General features: G+C 36.4%; 1 protein-coding gene across 3 annotated transcripts in view; it reads right to left on the bottom strand.

The window, feature by feature from the left end:
- Positions 1 to 17,356, bottom strand: part of STAG1 (STAG1 cohesin complex component) — a 390,900-nt gene that overhangs the window by 250,828 nt on the left and 122,716 nt on the right. For 2 of the 3 annotated variants that reach the window (XM_075546878.1, XM_075546877.1), the window contains one exon: positions 11,904 to 12,006. The exons of the other annotated variant lie outside the window; for it this stretch is intronic. In XM_075546878.1, the coding sequence (XP_075402993.1) occupies positions 11,904 to 12,006 (103 nt within the window). The remainder of the gene's footprint in view (positions 1 to 11,903; positions 12,007 to 17,356) is intronic. 3 annotated transcript variants of the gene reach the window in all.

Raw genomic sequence — 17,356 nt, 5'->3', positions numbered from 1 at the left:
TACACAAGTATAAGACGAGTTTTTCACCATATTTTTAAATGCTGTTTTTGTGGTAAAATTAGGTGCCTCGGCTGATATTTGGGTCGACTTATACTCAAGTATATATGGTATCTGAGAAGAACTTAATAAGCAAAATATATATAAAACTTTGCTAACATTACTGGATGAATATGAATCATAAGTGGAGAAAACATTGAAATTGTCAGGGATTTCATTTTAGTGAAATCCACACTCAATGCCAATGGAAGCAGCAGTCAAAAGATCCAGTAACATATTACATTGGGTAAGGAGATGTTGCAGATTTATGAGAAACTTAAAAGAAAAATTAAAGAAATACACTGAATAATTTTTCACTTAATCGTTGACTAAAAAAATATATAAAAGGCAATATTGAAACAACTGATAAACCTTGAATGGACTATGGATGAGATAATGGTACTATTTATTTTTCTAACTACAAAAAGCTTTTATAAGAGAATGTCCTTACTCTCTAAAATACATGTTGAATTATTTAGGGGTAATGGGATCATGTCTGTAATTTATTATCAAATATTTCAAACAAATAATCAACTGTTAGCTCATAAAAAATACAAAATTAACACAGAATGAATCCAGATCTAAATGTAACAGAAGACAGGGGAACTTCTTAGTGACCTTAGTGGGTACTCTATTTGTATCACAGAAGAACTGGACTCCAAAGGGTATTGAATGACCAATTTTTCAAATACAGACCTGAGGGTTTTCTTTTGAGGCCTCGCTAGGTGAGGCTGTACTTTTGACCTGCCAGTTACCAACTGAGTGCAGTAACTGCTTGCACAGCTAGGAACTCCATCGGAGATATGAGTTCTTGAATTCAGCCATAGGTATTGTACTGATGAATGTACTAATGATGACTTCAATGTTGCTAACAACTCTGGTTATTTAGACAGGAAAACTCAATGAAAGGAAACTCCCAACTGCCCCCAACAGACATGAAATACTAGACCTTATTTTCTTTCACCATTAATAATTTTTTCATTTGACATTTTTTACTAAATATAAAGGACAAATTAGATTAAGTTGGAGTCTTAATAATTAAGATTTATCAACTAATAACATGAAATAAGCTCCAGATTTATTTGAATACAATATCTAAGGCACTGGTTTTTAAATAAAAATGACTTACAGCTCTACCTATCAGAAATAATCAGCAAATTAGAATTTCATCAAAATGAAATACTTTGCACCCAGAAAAAAACAGAAAAAAAATTCAATGCTATGTTTAAATTTTTTTCTTTTCTAAACAACCTTATCACCTTCAAAGTACTTTCAATTATACTTAACACATTTGCCAAATCTGTGGTTCCATTCTTGGAAACATTTACAAACTCATCTGTTTGGATGGCTGACAGCACCTCCCTTGGTTTTTTTTCTTCCTTACTTCTTCTACATCATCAAATTGCTGTCCTTTCATGTCTCTCTCTATTTGCAGAAACAAAAAGCAGTCACACGGAGTGAGATCAGGTGAGTAAGGTGCTTGGGGCAAAAGAAGCATGTTGTTTTTTGCCAAAAACTGGCACACTGAGATGGCTGTGTGAGCAGATGCATTGTCGCGGTGGCAAAACCAGTCCCTCATCTGCCACACATGAGGCCTTTTTATTTGGGTCACACACTGTTATGTAATCTTTTCAGAACCTCTAAATAGAAAGTCTAATTAACAATCTGACCTGGTAGAATGTACTCCAAATGCACTATCCCTCTCATATAAAAAACAAACAAACAAATGAGCATCAGTTTTTGGAGGGTTACCACCACCACCCTTTATCAATATAATTTTGGCTATTCTAAGAGCTTTGCAGTTCCATGCATAGTTTAGAAAACATGCATTAAACCAAATTCATTGCCAATGAGTCATTTCCAACTCATTACAACCCAATAGGGCAAGGCAGGACTGCCCTGTGGGTTTTTGAGACTTAAACTTTTCACAGCACGACTGGTGGTTTCAAATACTGATCATGTGGTTAACGGCCCAACATGCAATCCACAGTGCCATCAGGGCTCTTTATAATGATTTGGGTCATACTATGCAAATAAGGTACTTGTAGCCCACCATGGGTATTAGACAGCATGCTAAAATATAAATAAGGTATATAGAACCTTTGTGAGGATGGGACCATACAAATAATTCCCCTTTAACAGGGCACTGGTCATTTTGCCATTTCACTAAGTTTAAAAAGAGATGCAATCACAGAGCAGAGGGGATCACCCTACTATCAAGAAACAAAAGCCAGAAGCGGAATACACCCTTGGGATCTACAGTCCCTGTACTGACAATCTCCCAGATCTACTAGAGAATTTTAACACTGGAAATGGCATGATAATGATGAGAACCAGTAGCTACAAAGGCCCAAAAAAGAAGGGGGGAAAGCACCAGCACAACCAGTAGAGTGGCGAAGATGGCAAGTGGGTTTCATAGTAAGGTAGGCGAAGTAGCTAAAACAGGCATGTTGACCTATCTCGCAAAAGAACCTGAGTATATTTGGGCTAAGGGTGGCATGGGGTGCGTCAGAGCACTTACAGGCAGAGCTCAAAAACAATGGATTACACTTGACTAAGGAGGGAGGAGGCCAGGTTGGAACAGGGGCTTAGGCTAGAGCGAAGAGGCCTATCATGATAGGGACAAAAGAAGCCTGTCCTCAGAAGCCAAAAGGAGTACTGCATGAGATTTTCCTACCTTCTACTACTAAAAAGAACTAACCTATGTGTATACTTTCTGCAAAAATCAGTAGCCCTTGAGAAATGATTCAGCTCCAGTCAACTTAAATACTGCATTCAATGTACTCAGGTCAGTAGTTCATAGGTCATTTCTCCATATATTTAATCACCAAATATTTATTCAAAGACAGTTCAGAAAAATTGTTTAGAACACAGACTTTAATCAAATTTCCAAGTCTGAATAGAGTTCCGGCATCTTCCTAGTAAGCCTAGAAAAGTACCTTAATCCTTCAATTCCTTGGTTTTCTTATCTGCTATATGGAATAGTATACATTTCCTCAAATAATAATTATGAAGATTATATATAAACCATGCATGAAATGCCTTGCAATCTCAATACATTTTGAATCTTTTAATAATTTCACAATAGAGGGACAGTATTCTAAACACTGGAGAACACTATTAAAACAAAATTATATTCTCAGCCCTCATGCAGTATACATTCCAATAACAAAAAAGGGTAGGCTCAAAACTTGAGATAAGATAATGCTTCAGTAGTCACATAGCTCTTTTAAGACAATGTATATAGCACCTCATCACACCTGTGAAATCACTGATGATCAATGAATAAATGTTTAAGTATGATAGTTACTAGTGATTTTCTAATTCCGTCAAAATTTTTAGATTCAGTATATATAACATTCAGTCTATAAAACAATATAAACTCAGACTATTTAGTGGCATATAGAGTACATTGTTTTCATTATTTATTTTGATTTTCCCAGATGCGTCCAGCAGAAGTTATTTTCAAGCTGTTTCTATCTCTCGTTTAAATTTTCCATCTTTTCTTTGAGTACATCCTTACTTACAATTACAAAAAGGTATTTTTCCGGCCCAGTTCTAAGACCGCCCATTTCTCTGAAGAGTACTGATTACTCTGGGAGGTAAATATTACATGGAAATCAAGATAGAGGTGCTAGGTATGTTTGCATACACAGGTATCAATTTCTAGGCTCTTAATGTGTATGTGTGCCTCTCACACACACACATACACACCTACCTTTACCTCTGTTTTCCTATTTATATATCTTGAAAACCTTGAACTCATTCTGGTATCTCCAATTCTACTTCAATATCTATTATCAGATTTGTGGTCTTCTTCTCCAACAGTGAAAACTCTCTGCTGGGTTCAACAATGTGTTTCAATGGCCACACAGAACATAAAGATAATAAGCATGATCATGGAGTTCATTTGAAAAGCTACTTGGTTACAAAATGTTAAGAAGAGTTCTTTTGTCTGCATTATCTCTTCTTAGCCAAGCTGACAGGCATGTCTATCTCCTCTTCCTTGCCTCCTGCCTGTTTCTTGGACCAAGAGCACACTGCTCTGCTTGATGGTCTCAGTACAGCTCCTCTGATCTTTGGGCTACAATTTCTAGTACGTCAGCAGTCTCTGGCACCCTTGGCAACTTTCTTTCTTGAGCCATGGATGTTGCTCTACGGTGCTTCCCAGATGGCTTACTTATAAACTCACTGAAATGGCAACACCGACTAAACAAGTGTTCACATACCATATTTGCGTGGTCCCACCCAATTATTTGGTGAGAGTTACAAAAAATGGATGAAAGTGCTATACCAAATAATTTCACCACACCACAGCAATCTTACTTCTTCAATCTGGTGGCATACAGAGTTATGAGTTTAGCTGCTACCTCTCTCTACCTGCAGAACTGGGAGAAATTTTAAAAACTTATTGCCATCAAGTCGATTCTGACTCATAGCAACCCTATGGGAGAAAGATGAGATTTCTGCTCATGTAAAGAATTATAGCCTCCATGGATGACAGTGAATGCTCAAAATCCATTCACAGGTCCCCGCGTGGATTAAGTCTCTGGTAAATTCCCTCTGACCACTAACTGGGGATGTGAATAGCCCTACTATCAGACAGGCAGCTTTGGAAAGTAGACTAAAGCAGATATAATTAGGTTACAATTTAACAACAGAAAAATTTAGCACTGTTATCATTTGTTCTCCCTTTTGACCTATTTTAAATTTGTTCCAGTTTTCCTACTTTTCTTATTTTTTCATTTTCAGCTGAGGTTTTTCTGGATTTTTAAAAATTGTTACTGGATTTTGTTTTTGTTGTATTTTACTTTATATGAAATCAAGGTTAGGTAAATCTATAGATACAGTAACTAGGTTAATAATTTCTTGCAGTTATAGCAAGGGGGGCTGGAGGGAAGTAGGAGGTAATAATGAGTACCAAAAATGTTCTAAAATTGAATGTAGTGATGACTGCACAAATTTTTAAAGTAGGTTTAAACTACGGAAGAATATGATATGTGAATTAAACATATCAATGAAACCATTAACTACATTTTAATTTACAGCTTCAGAAACCCAAAGGGACAATTCTATTCTGATATGGATGGTCAGCAAAAGAGGAAGACCATCAAGGAAATGGATTTATACAGAGGCTGCAGCAATGGGGTCACACAAGTATGAGGATTTTATAGGGCCTGCCAGTGTTTGTTGTGTTGTGCATAGGCTCTCTATTGAGTCAGAACTCAACTTGACAGCATCTAGATAGCAACCTTCAATATACAGTTCAAAAAGGGAAGACTACAAACAACTTAAATCTTTCCTTATCATAAACTTGTTCTTGGAAAATAAAATACAAACAGAAAAAATAACAAAACATGAACGTCCAGCCTGACATCTTAAAAATCCTTAAGTGAAAGAATTTAAAAATATACGATCCCATGAAGATAAAACAGAATATGTATAGATAAGAAATTATAAAGTCAATGCTAGGAAATTTAGTAAATGAATAGAAACATGTTTTAACTGCTCAAATCACTGATACTCTGAGTGATTAGAGCTACAAAATATAAACCATTAAGATATAGATTTTCTTTTTCAACCAAAGTGAGAAAGTTAATCCATATACCTAGCACTGGACAGATTTGTCAAACATCTTAAAGAACTTAAAAAGCGGAGTACTGAATACTGCTCCCTCATATGCCCTTTTGTAAATGTATGTGGTGTATCTATGTTCCATAGGGTTAATAATAAAGAAGTTAATGTCAAGAGTCTATTGATGAAGTTAATTCATGGATTCAAGGGCAATAAAGACACTGGAGGAATAACCATAGGAAGGCCACATTCTCTGAAACAAGGCTTTCCTGAATTTTTTGGTACTGTATTTCATATAAATGCATATCCCCAGGAAGTAAGAAATTTCAATTTACTGTATATACTTGTGAATAAGCCAAGTTTTTCAGCACATTTTAAATGCCGTTTTTGTGGTAAAATTAGGTGCCTCAGCTGATATTCGGGTCAGTCTATAATCGAGTATATATGGTACCTTTGTGCAAATGATATGAAATGTGAAAATGTGAAAACTTTCTAACTGAAAGTTTAGAACAAGAATTTTACTACAATATATGTATAAATTCACTTAAAATAGTTCTGATAAACTATATTCTACTCAAAGAATTATCACTTAAACTACGTAAAGATTATGATTTTCATACTTTTTATAAAGAAATAAAAGAATGAATTACACCTATAATCCATTTTATTGCGTTAAATGTTAAAATAAAGTACTTTTAATAAAAGTTAGCTCTATGTATGAACATTAACTAAAATGATTGCATCACGAAAGTTCTAGACAAGATAGACACAGAATGCTTTACTAATCAGAAGTGTAGCCTACCTTGTCTTCAGCTTTCCTAGAAACTATGAAATCTTAAAAGACATTATTTACATGATATTATCCATGGGGTTTAAGTAAAATAATTATTACAACCCACTGCTGTCATGTCAATTCTGACTCATGTAGGACCCCTCTACAACAGAACAACGCTACAACATCGAGTATTCAAGCTCTTCTCTTTCTACCAGAGTGTCTAGTGGGTTCCAGTTAATGACCTTATGATTATATGCCTAACATTTCAAATAATGAGGCACCAGAGTCCATAAATAAACCTTTACTCTATCAGAAATAATATACATAAATGTGTTTTAAGATAGCTTAATGTAAAGCTTTTACATACAAAGTGAACTTCAAAAATTTTACAGAAAAATTAAAAAGGCAGTTTCCACTAAAAAAATCTTATTGGGACATAATTCACATATAATTGAATAGTTCAAGCAAATCAAGAAGAGTTGTACTATCATTAGCACAGTCAATTTCAGAACACTTTCTTCTTTTTGTTAACTCCCTGTTCTAAGCTCCCCATCTCCCCATTTAACGCCCACTGCCAGACACCCAATGCCAGTTATTGTCTACATCCACTTTGAATTTCATACACTGAAAAGCATACAGAAACAAAAAATGCTAACAATAATAAAATAAAAAGAGGAAAACCTCATTTGAAAAGAAAGCAGAAAATATTAAAAACCAAAACAACTCTAACGCGGGTCAGAGGTAGATGAAACGATTAGGTGTGAGATTTTAACCTAACTATACCTGCCATAACTCACTTTCCAAATGAACTCTGCATGACAGCACACATGAGAGCAAGGCAATTCACAACCCTGCTCTATGTTCAGAGAGGACTCACTAAAGGCTTATTAATCCACCTGTATTTCCCCTTCATTTTTCCCTTTTGAACTGATACAACTTTTAAATTAGTCAAAAGGAAGATTCAATAAGATGTTACATTTCAATCTAACTATATTTACTACAATTGTCTCTACAATACCCTCTGTCTGATAAAAGGCTATTCACATCCCTGGACTATGATCACAGGGGATTCACCAGAGACTTAGTCTGTGGACCCTGCAAATAGATTTGAGCTTCCACTGTCATGCACAGCTGCTTCAAACTGGGTGTTCACACTTTAAGTTCTGTTACCATTCCCACTTTCAAAAATGGATTATATTATTTGCAATCATTGTATCACACAGGCTGATGTGCTTCTTCCATGTTGACTTAATTGATGCCATAAATAAATGGCTGCTTGTATGAAGATAAGTCTTTAGGACCATAGACACTATTGTTTCTCATAGCCAAGCAGAATCCAAGTTCTTTACCACACTTTTCTATAATACCCATATTTCAGTATCTACTAACATTTTAATGTCCCCTTGTAAATTAAAATAAACACAACTGTGAATGTTAGAGAGTACACTGTAATACATTATTGTGAAATTATAGTTTAAGATAAATGTTAAAAGTCTTCTAAAAAGGCAAGAATTTTTACACAACTGAAGCCAGATAAAGTCTGACAGAAGATAAGAACTACAAAAAGATTTGAACTACAAATTAAACTTATTAGTAAGAATAGAGTAAACAGCAATGGATTTGGAGTTTTGGTCTTTAAGGTGAGAAAAATCAGTAAAGCTAAATGTAAGGAAGTAAAGATTCAAGAAAAATGAAATATAAGTAAAAGTACAAAATTAGAAAAGATAGGCCAAAAAGGTCTATTTAATTAAATGAAGGGTTATAAGGAGAAAAAAAGTGCTCTGTTGTAAGGTAATTTAGAAGAACTGCATGTTTTTTGAAGGAGTCCTGGCGGCGCAGTGGTTATATGTTGGGCTGCTAACCACAAGGTTGGTAGTTTACAAATCACCATTCTCTCTTTGGGGAAGAAAATGCGACTTTGTACTCTCCTAAAAAATCTCAGAAACTCACGAGGGCAGTTCTACCTTGTCCTATAGGGTCACCACTAGAATCTAGTTCATGATAAGTGGGTTTTGGGGTTTGGGCATGCTTTCTGAAAAAGTTTTCAAAGAGATTCTGGAAGTACTATGAAAGAACTAACAAGCGGAAGAAACAGCTAAGATCCTTAATAAACGGAGGTCTAAAGACAGGAACTTGGCGAGTACAAAAGAAGGAAGAGAAAGAAGACGATGAAGCAAAAAAAGATGAGATCTGGTATCTCATTACCTACATGAGAGATACGGAGGAAGTAGAGGACAAAGAAAATGTAATGGTGAAGCATCAAAATTTTAGGTGCCTAGTAAAGTTGTGGTATTCTTCTCCAATATTAAATAAATTATACTTAAAACAAGTCTGAGAAAAATGATAAGTGAAAAATTAATGAAACAAGAACAAAGCAGGCTTGAGAAAGAAAAAGAAATACATTTCCAACTGATAAATACATTTTCAAAGGAGATCCGAATTCATGTACCCTTAATATTTAAAATTTGTAATAAAGATTTTGTTTTAAAAATAATAAGTGGTATAAGAAATTATATGTACACAATTCATCCAAGAAACAAAAATAACATTAATAAAATACTAATGAAATTTTTCACCACTTAGAAATTAGAAGTTTTATAAATGAAACCAAAAAAATGAACGACATGATAGTAGAAATGGCATTTGATAAAGTGAACAACCAAGCCTGATAAAAATATTCAACAAAATAGAAATAGAAGGGAAATCCCTCAAGGCAATTATAGGTCTATATGAAAACATTTTTAAAAATCATGAAAATTTTCATTTCTTTTTATTTAATTCTCCAATCAGTTTATGAACAGTATATAAACAAATGGCTAATATTAGCTTCAAAAGACAGAATGAGAACATTCTCCTTGCAAATAGGAACCAAAGATGCCTATCAATACTCCTATTTAAATCTGTGCTTTAAGTCTTAGCCAGAGGTATAAGGAAAGAGAAATAAAAGACATCCAAATGGTCTAAAAAGAAGCAAAATCATTAACACTGTATCATTTGATATCCCTGTTGACCCATTTTAAATTTGTTCTAGTTTTTATTATTTTCTATTTTCATTTTTCTGTTGTGGCTTTTCTTTGTTTTACTTAGCTATTGTTAGGGTTTTTTTTGTTGGTTTTGGTTTGTCTTTTTGTTTCTGGGTGGGGGTGGGAGTATTTCATATATTTCTGCATATTAAATTCAGGATAGATAAATCCATAGAGATAATAGCTGGACTAATGTTTCTACAGAGTAACCTAGGGGAGGTTTCTGGAAATGAGGAGCTAAAACAATGAGTACAAGAAAGAAGAAAAAGTTCTAAAATTGATTGTGGTAATGGCTGCACAACTCTCCTTGATACGATTAACTACTGAATTGTACGATATGTGGATTATGTGCCGATAAAGAAGAAGAGGAGGAGATATTATCTCTATTTGTAGACACTATGACCTCATGCTAGCTTGAGTCCTGGTGGCCAAGTGAGTTATGCATTGGGTTGCTAAACACAAAGTAAGCAGTTCAAATACCCATCAGCCACTCCACGGGAGAAAGATGAGGCTATCTGTTTTAGTACAGATTAACAGTTTCAATTTTAAAAAAAGGATTAACAGTTCAGAAACCTAGAGGGGAAGTTCTACTTTGTATTTATCAGGTCACTATCAGTTGGAACAAATTCAATGGCAGCAAGACTGGTTTTGATTTGGTTATGAACTTAACAAAGGAAACAACAGTAAAGACTCATCAAGAAAACACTCAGAACTAATTAAAAGATTCAGCAAAGTGACAAGGCACAAAATCAACATTCAAAAAAATCAGTCAGATTCCTTTGTATTACAGAAAACCTGAAAAGGAAATTAGGTAAACAATACCATTTATAATAGCCACCCAAACAGAAAAATACTTGGGAATAAATATAACAACAGAAACAAAAGACTTATAAAAGAGAATTATAGAACACTATTACAAGAAATCAAAAGACCTGCAAAAATGAAAACAAAAAAACCCATATAACATCCGTGGTTAAGATGACTTAACGTTGTAAAAATATCAATACAACTTAAAATGATCTACAGACAAAATACAATCCAGATCCTGATTTAAACATCATTCTTTAAAGAGATGAAAAAACGAACCACCAATTTTATATGGAAAAGAAAGAGAATTAGGATAAGCAAGCCACTACTAAAGAAAACAAATCAACAATTTTCACACTTTCCAAACTAAAAATCTACTTCACAGCTACAGTATTCAAAGCGATCTGGTGTTGGTATGACAGACATATACACAAACTGAATAGAATTAAGAATATAAGAGTCATGTATCCATGGATAGATGAATTTTAACCTCAGGCTGAAAACAGTGCTGACAAAACAAAATACTCATTTGCAGAAAAATTAAACAGGACCCATATTTCATACTATAAATAAAAATGACCTGAAGATGCCAAAATGTAAAAACTAAAATTATAAAAATCATCAATGAAATAATATCAACAAACTTAGAGGTCCTGATTTGCAAAAAAGCTCACTGCCATCAATTCCATTTAACTCATGGAGGCCTTGGAGGACAAACTATAAATAGGACTATTCCTATAGGTTTTTAAGACTTTAAATTCTTACAAGAATAGATATCTCATAATCTCTATTGTAAAACATTCTAACATTTGTGAAATTATTGTAATACTTAACATTAGTTTTATGGTGGTTTTAATATGGTTATGTCATAAGGTCCAATAATAATTTTGTGTTAAACTTAACCATTTCAAACAACCCTTTCTTTCAGGGCTATATACTGAAATATATACAGCAAATAAAATTATGATGATGATGACCTTAAAAATAACATTAGGAAGAGGAGGGATGAGATGAAGGACACATGAAACAAACTCATCAGTTTGTTAATTATTAAAGCTGTTTAATAAGTAAATGAAGGTTCACTATATATTATGGCTCTAAAATCATGACAAGTTCCATAATAACTTTTAAAATGGGGGGGGGGGGGAATGCCTTGCAAATAGCAAATCACATCATAAAAGTTAATGTTGAATATAGACTAGTACTTATTATATCTATACTACTATCTGAGAGTATATGCATCCTTTAATTAAATAATTGTTTCTAAAGAGAGTTCTCTCAGGATAGGCTGCCCAGAGTGCTTCTAAATTTCACATTCATGTGTCATTCAGATTCTATCCCAGAGTGATCCCAAAAAACAAATTAAGAATACCAAAGGCACACCTAGAAATTCATGAGAAATGAGACTTGCCTCTGAAGGGCAGTCATAATTAACTGCCTCATTCCATGCTAATCACTTTCTTTATGCCTTCATGGGCACTACTATTTATCTCAAAGAGAAGTTGAAAAAAATAAAGATATAATTTCCTTTTTCTAGTCATTGCTAAGTTTTTTTTAAAAATGGAGCTTGCAAAAATCTGATGCCAATAAAAATTATTAACAGTACTAGAATTAATAAACAGATCATACTAAGCCCATTTACTTAGTAAAACCATTACAGAAACAAAGAAGACAAGCATAATACATACTGGAGGCCGGCCAGGACGACCCCTTTTTCTTTTTCCTTTGACCTCTGTTTCTTCAAGTTCGCTGCCTGCATCTGAATGGGCAGTAGTTTCATTAGTTGAGTCCCTAGAAAATGTTATTATATTGTTTTAGTGAACAAATTAATTATCAAATACAATGCAACTATATTCCACTATTTTCCTTACCTCCTACTACAGAGCACTAATTTTAGATGTAATCTTCAACAAATTAAAAATGTTATCCACCCTGCCTACTATCACATAATTTTAATAAAAGGCATCCCCCACAAAAAAAGAAAAATAAGGTGGGGGAAAAAAGACTCAAAATGACAACGGCTGCACAAAATATGAAAGAAAAATGTAACTGCAAGAGACTAATTCTTCAACAAAATGGTTGCATAAGCAAATGTGGTGAAGAAAGCTGATGGTGCCCAGCAATTAGAAGATACAGTGTATGGGATCTTAAAGGCTTGAAGACTAACAAGTGGCATCTAACAGGGAAGCAACAAAGCACACAATGGAAGAAGCACACCACCCTGTGTGATCATAAAGGGTCAATGGGATTAGGGATCAGGCATCTGAAGACTCAAAACAATCATATCTATGTGAATAAGGGGTGTTGGAGTAGATACCCAAAGCCCATCTGTAGACAATTGACATTCCCTCACAGAAGAGTCACAAGCCAGTCAGGGTGCTGTATAGCACTGATAAAACACACAACATTCCTCTAGCTCATTAATGCTTCCCCTCCCTACCCCAGTATCATGACCAGTTCTACTTTACCAAATCCAGCTAGACTGGAGTATGTACACTGGTACAGATAAGAGCTCTCAACACATAGAATCCAGGGCAGATAAACCCGTCAGCATCAATAAGGGGAGTAGGGATACCATGAGGATGGGGGAAGGTGGGAGGAGAAGAGGAAGAAAGAGGAAAAGGATCACAATAATCAATATATAACCCCAACGATCACCACCTAGGGGCACGAACAGAAACATAGGTGAAGGGAAACAGCAGACAAAGTAAGGTATGAAAATAATAAGACTTGTAAGAGCCCCCAATAAAATGATTTTTTTTAAAAAGAGAGAAGATATAGCATCTGGGGTCTTAAAGGCTTGAAGGCAAACAAATGGCCATCTAGCTCGTACACAACAAAGCCCACAAAGAAGCACACAAGCCTAAGTGAACACGAGGTGTTGAAGGGATCAAGTAGCAGACACTAAAGAACAAAAACCATCATTGTGTGATCACCTTCCTCACATAAACGCTGAAGATGAATCTGTGCATAAGTAAGTGTGGTAAAGAAGGCTGATGGTACCCCAAAGGGTAGAGAAGGGGGAGTGGCAGGCCTGATGGGAAATGATCAAGGGTAAGGTTGCTTAGAGAAGAGGTATACTCTAGCCCAGGTGGCGATGAAGCATGGTAGTAGGGCAGGAGGAAGGTCAAGGGAGATGGAGGAAAGAGCTAGGAGTCAAAGGGCATTCATGGAGGTCTAGACAAAGACATGTACATGCAAATATATATAGGAGGTTGGGGAAATAGATCTTTGTGTCGATATTTATAGGTCAAGTATTAAGGTGGCGGAAGGACCTTGGGCCTCTACTCAAACACTCCCTCTATGCATGAATACCTTCTTTTATTAAATTGGAACTCTATGATGCTCACTCTCCCGACACAACGGCTGGAGCCAAAGTGGGTGAACAAGTAAATGTGGTGAAGAAAGCTGATGGTGCCCGGCTATCAAGAGATAGTGACTGGGGTCTTAAAGGCTTGAAGATAAACAAGCGGCCATCTAGCTTAGAAGCAACAAAGTCCACATGGAAGAACACACCAGCCTGTGTGATCGAGTGGTCCCAAAGGGATCAGTTACCAGGCATCAAAGAACAAAAAATCATATCATTGACTGCACACCTCCATGATAGGATCGCTGAAGACAAATGGGTGCACAAGCAAATGTGGTGAAGAAAGCTGATGGTGCCCGGCTATCAAAAGAGATAGTGTCTGGGGTCTTAAAGGCTTGAAGGTGAACAAGCGGCCATCTCGCTCAGAAACAAATAAGCCAAATGGAAGAAGCACACCGGCCAGTGCGATCACGAGGTGCCCAAGGGACCAGATATAAGGCATCATGCAAAAAAAAAAAAAAAAAGATATAAGTGTGTGTATGTATGTGTATATTTGTGTATATATGTATGTGTATATATATATTATATTAAATGAAGGGGGAAGTGCAGAGTGGAGACCCAAGGCCCAAGTGTCGGCCAATGGAGATCCCCTCATAGAGGGGCTTAGGAGAAGAGATGGGTTAATTAGGGTGTGAGGTAGTATCGATGAAGAACACAGCTTTCCCCCAGATCCTGGATGCTTCCTCCCCCCAACTACCATGATCCGAATTCTACCTTGCAGGGCTGGATAGGACAGAGGCTGTACACTGGTACATATGAGGGTTGGAGGTACAGGGAATCCAGGGTGGATGATACCTTCAGGACCAAGGGCATGAGGGACGATGCTGGGAGATTGGAGGGTGAGTGGGTTGGAAAGGGGGAACTGATTACAAGGAGCCACATGTGACCTCTTCCCTGGGAGAGGGACAGCAGAGAAGGGGGGAAGGGAGACCCCGAATAGGGCAAGATATGACAAAATAACGAGGTATAAATTACCAAGGGCATATGAGGGAGGGGGAAAGGGGAGGGAGGGGGGGGGGAAAAAGAGGACCTGATGCAAGGGGCTTAAGTGGAGAGCAAATGCCTTGAGAATGATTGGGGCAGGGAATGTATGGATGTGCTTTATACAATTGATGTATGTATATGTATGGATTGTGGTAAGAGTTGTTGGAGTCCCTAATAAAATGTAAAAGAAGAGAAAAAAATGATTAGGGCAAAGACTGTACAGATGTGCTTTATACAATTGATGTATGTATATGTATGAACTGTGAAAAGAATTGTATCAGCCCCAATAAATTGTTTAAAAAAAAAAAAAAGAAGGCTGATGGTGCCCGGCTATTGAGAGATATAGCATATGGGGACTTAAAGGCTTGAAAGTAAATAAGCAGCCATCTAGTCGAGAAGCAACAAAGCTCACATGGAAGCAGCACACCAACATGTGTGATCATGAAGGGCCGAGGGGACCAGGTTTCAAGCAACAAAGGCGGGGGGGGGGGGGGAGAAGCATATCATCGTGAATGAGGGGAGTGCATGATGGGGACCCAATGCCCATCTGTAGACAACTGGACATCCCTTGCAGAGAGGTAGTGGGGAGATGAGTCACTCAGGGTTCAGTGTAGCAACAATGAAACTCAAAACCTTCCTCTACTTATTAAATGCTTCCTCCCTCCTCCTCCCCCCCTCCACCCCCCGTATCATGATCCCAATTCTACCTTGCAGACCTGGTTAGACCAGAGGATGCAGAGCGGTTCAGTTGGGATCTGGAAACACAGGGAATCTAGGACAGATAAATCCCTCAGGACCAATGGTGAGAGTGGCGATACCGGGAGGGAAGAGGGTATAGAAAGGGAGAACCGATCTCGGGGATCTACATATAACCACCTCTCTGGGGGATGGGCAACAGGAAAGTGGGTGAAGGGAGACACCAGGTAGTGTAAGATAAGATAAAATAATTTATAAATTATTAAGGGTTCACGAAGGAAGGGGGAGCGGGGAGGGAGTGGGAGGGGGGAAAAAAGGAAAATGAGCTGATTCCAGGAACCCAAGTGGAAGGCAAATTTTGAGAATGATGAGGGCAACGAATGTATAAGGGTGCTTTACTCAATTGATGTATGTATGGATTGTGATAAGAGTTGTATGAGCCCCAATAAAATGTTTTATTAAAAAAGAGAGAAGAAATATAAAGGGGAAGAAAGACTAATTTTTCAGTAAAGAAGTATTAAAACATTAAAGATTAAGACTTGGGAAGAATCTTCATCAGTCTATAAAATCATGAGAACCAGTGGTATACTGGTATATGCTTAATAACTAGCTCTGAAAAATTTTGCCCATTCATATTATGTTACACTGCACAACATACAATTTACAAATAACAAAGAATTAAAGAATACTCTATTGTAAATTCCATGTAGTTTATAGATTCTTTCAAAAAGATAATGTTGCTAAACTTGTAATTATGGCTAATCTATGGTTACAAATAATCAATAGTTTCAATTTACAAGGTAGCTGATATTTTTGTCTACTTTAATAAGGATGTAAGTAAAAGGACAAAGATATGTGTTAAAGATTCATTCACATAGTGTGCGCAACTACTTTTATTAACAGTTCTCAAGTACTGGAAGATTGATCTCAATTTTCTATCCTATTCATTAATGGTTAATGACTGTAGGTCTGATATAGCTTTAAATTGAATCTGCATTGATAACAACATAGAGCATCGATAAAATAAGGAACATAATTGGGAAGAGAAATGTTGAGTGTTTATCACCTTTATTTTCAGAAAGTTTAATTTTAATTAAGGTTTTTATATTATGTCTAACCAGCTTGCAAAATGCCTGAAATTTTAACTATCAGTTTTTACAGGGCAGGAAGGGCTAGTTCCTACACAGCAGGGAAAAAGCACACATATTATGATCAAATTTATTCCCTAAATTCTACAAGGGAAGAAGCATTGCCACTGGGGTTCCAGCTCATATTATCTGTAGGTTTATTCCAAATACATGTTTAAACTGATTTCTATGATCAATACACAGTTGTAGACAAATGTACTCTATAATACATTTGTTTTAGTTTGTTAGGGTGCTGTGGTAGTTAAATAGTCTGGTGCCAACTTGAGACTATTAAGAGTGAAGGGGTGGAGGGACCTGTCAATCAGTTCACATCTTGATGACCTCAACTGGAGGCACCAAGGAGATAAATAGCTCACTGGACACAGGACACATTCTCTCCCTTCCAGAAATTCCTGTTAACAAGCCACATGGGAGCTATACTTATAGCAGCCAGAGACTTGGAGCTGGAGGAGCCAAGTGGGACCCACACGTCAGTGCTAAGCTGCTTTCCACCACCACTGGATCCCCAAGACTTCTTCCCCCACCCCCTCACACTGGACGATGATCTTCCTACACTTGGCACCTCCACAAGTATTGTGTGAGTCTGAAGAGGAATTTACAGACTGCTATCGGACATATGGGCTAATATCAGACTTATGGACTTGATCTGGACTGGGCGGGAATGTTTTCTTAATATACAATTACTCTTTTATATAAAGCTCTTTCTTATACACATATGAGTGTCCATGATTTGTTTCCCTATTCTACCCAGACTAACACAGGTACATCTGCAGAGATCTGCAGGATCAATTACACCCAAAGAAGAGAGGTCAGCAGCTCAGAAGCTTAAAGTAACTGATTTTGAGGATTCACAAAATGATAGGCCTTTTCCTAAGGATGATCACAGGAGCTTATTAAGAAAAAGCTTTCATAAAAATAAAACCTGCAATGGAGAGAAAGGTCAAGA

The sequence above is a fragment of the Tenrec ecaudatus genome, chromosome 4 (genome assembly GCF_050624435.1).
Source record: "Tenrec ecaudatus isolate mTenEca1 chromosome 4, mTenEca1.hap1, whole genome shotgun sequence".
Taxonomy (NCBI): domain Eukaryota; kingdom Metazoa; phylum Chordata; class Mammalia; order Afrosoricida; family Tenrecidae; genus Tenrec; species Tenrec ecaudatus.
This window is presented reverse-complemented; position numbering and strand designations above follow the sequence as displayed.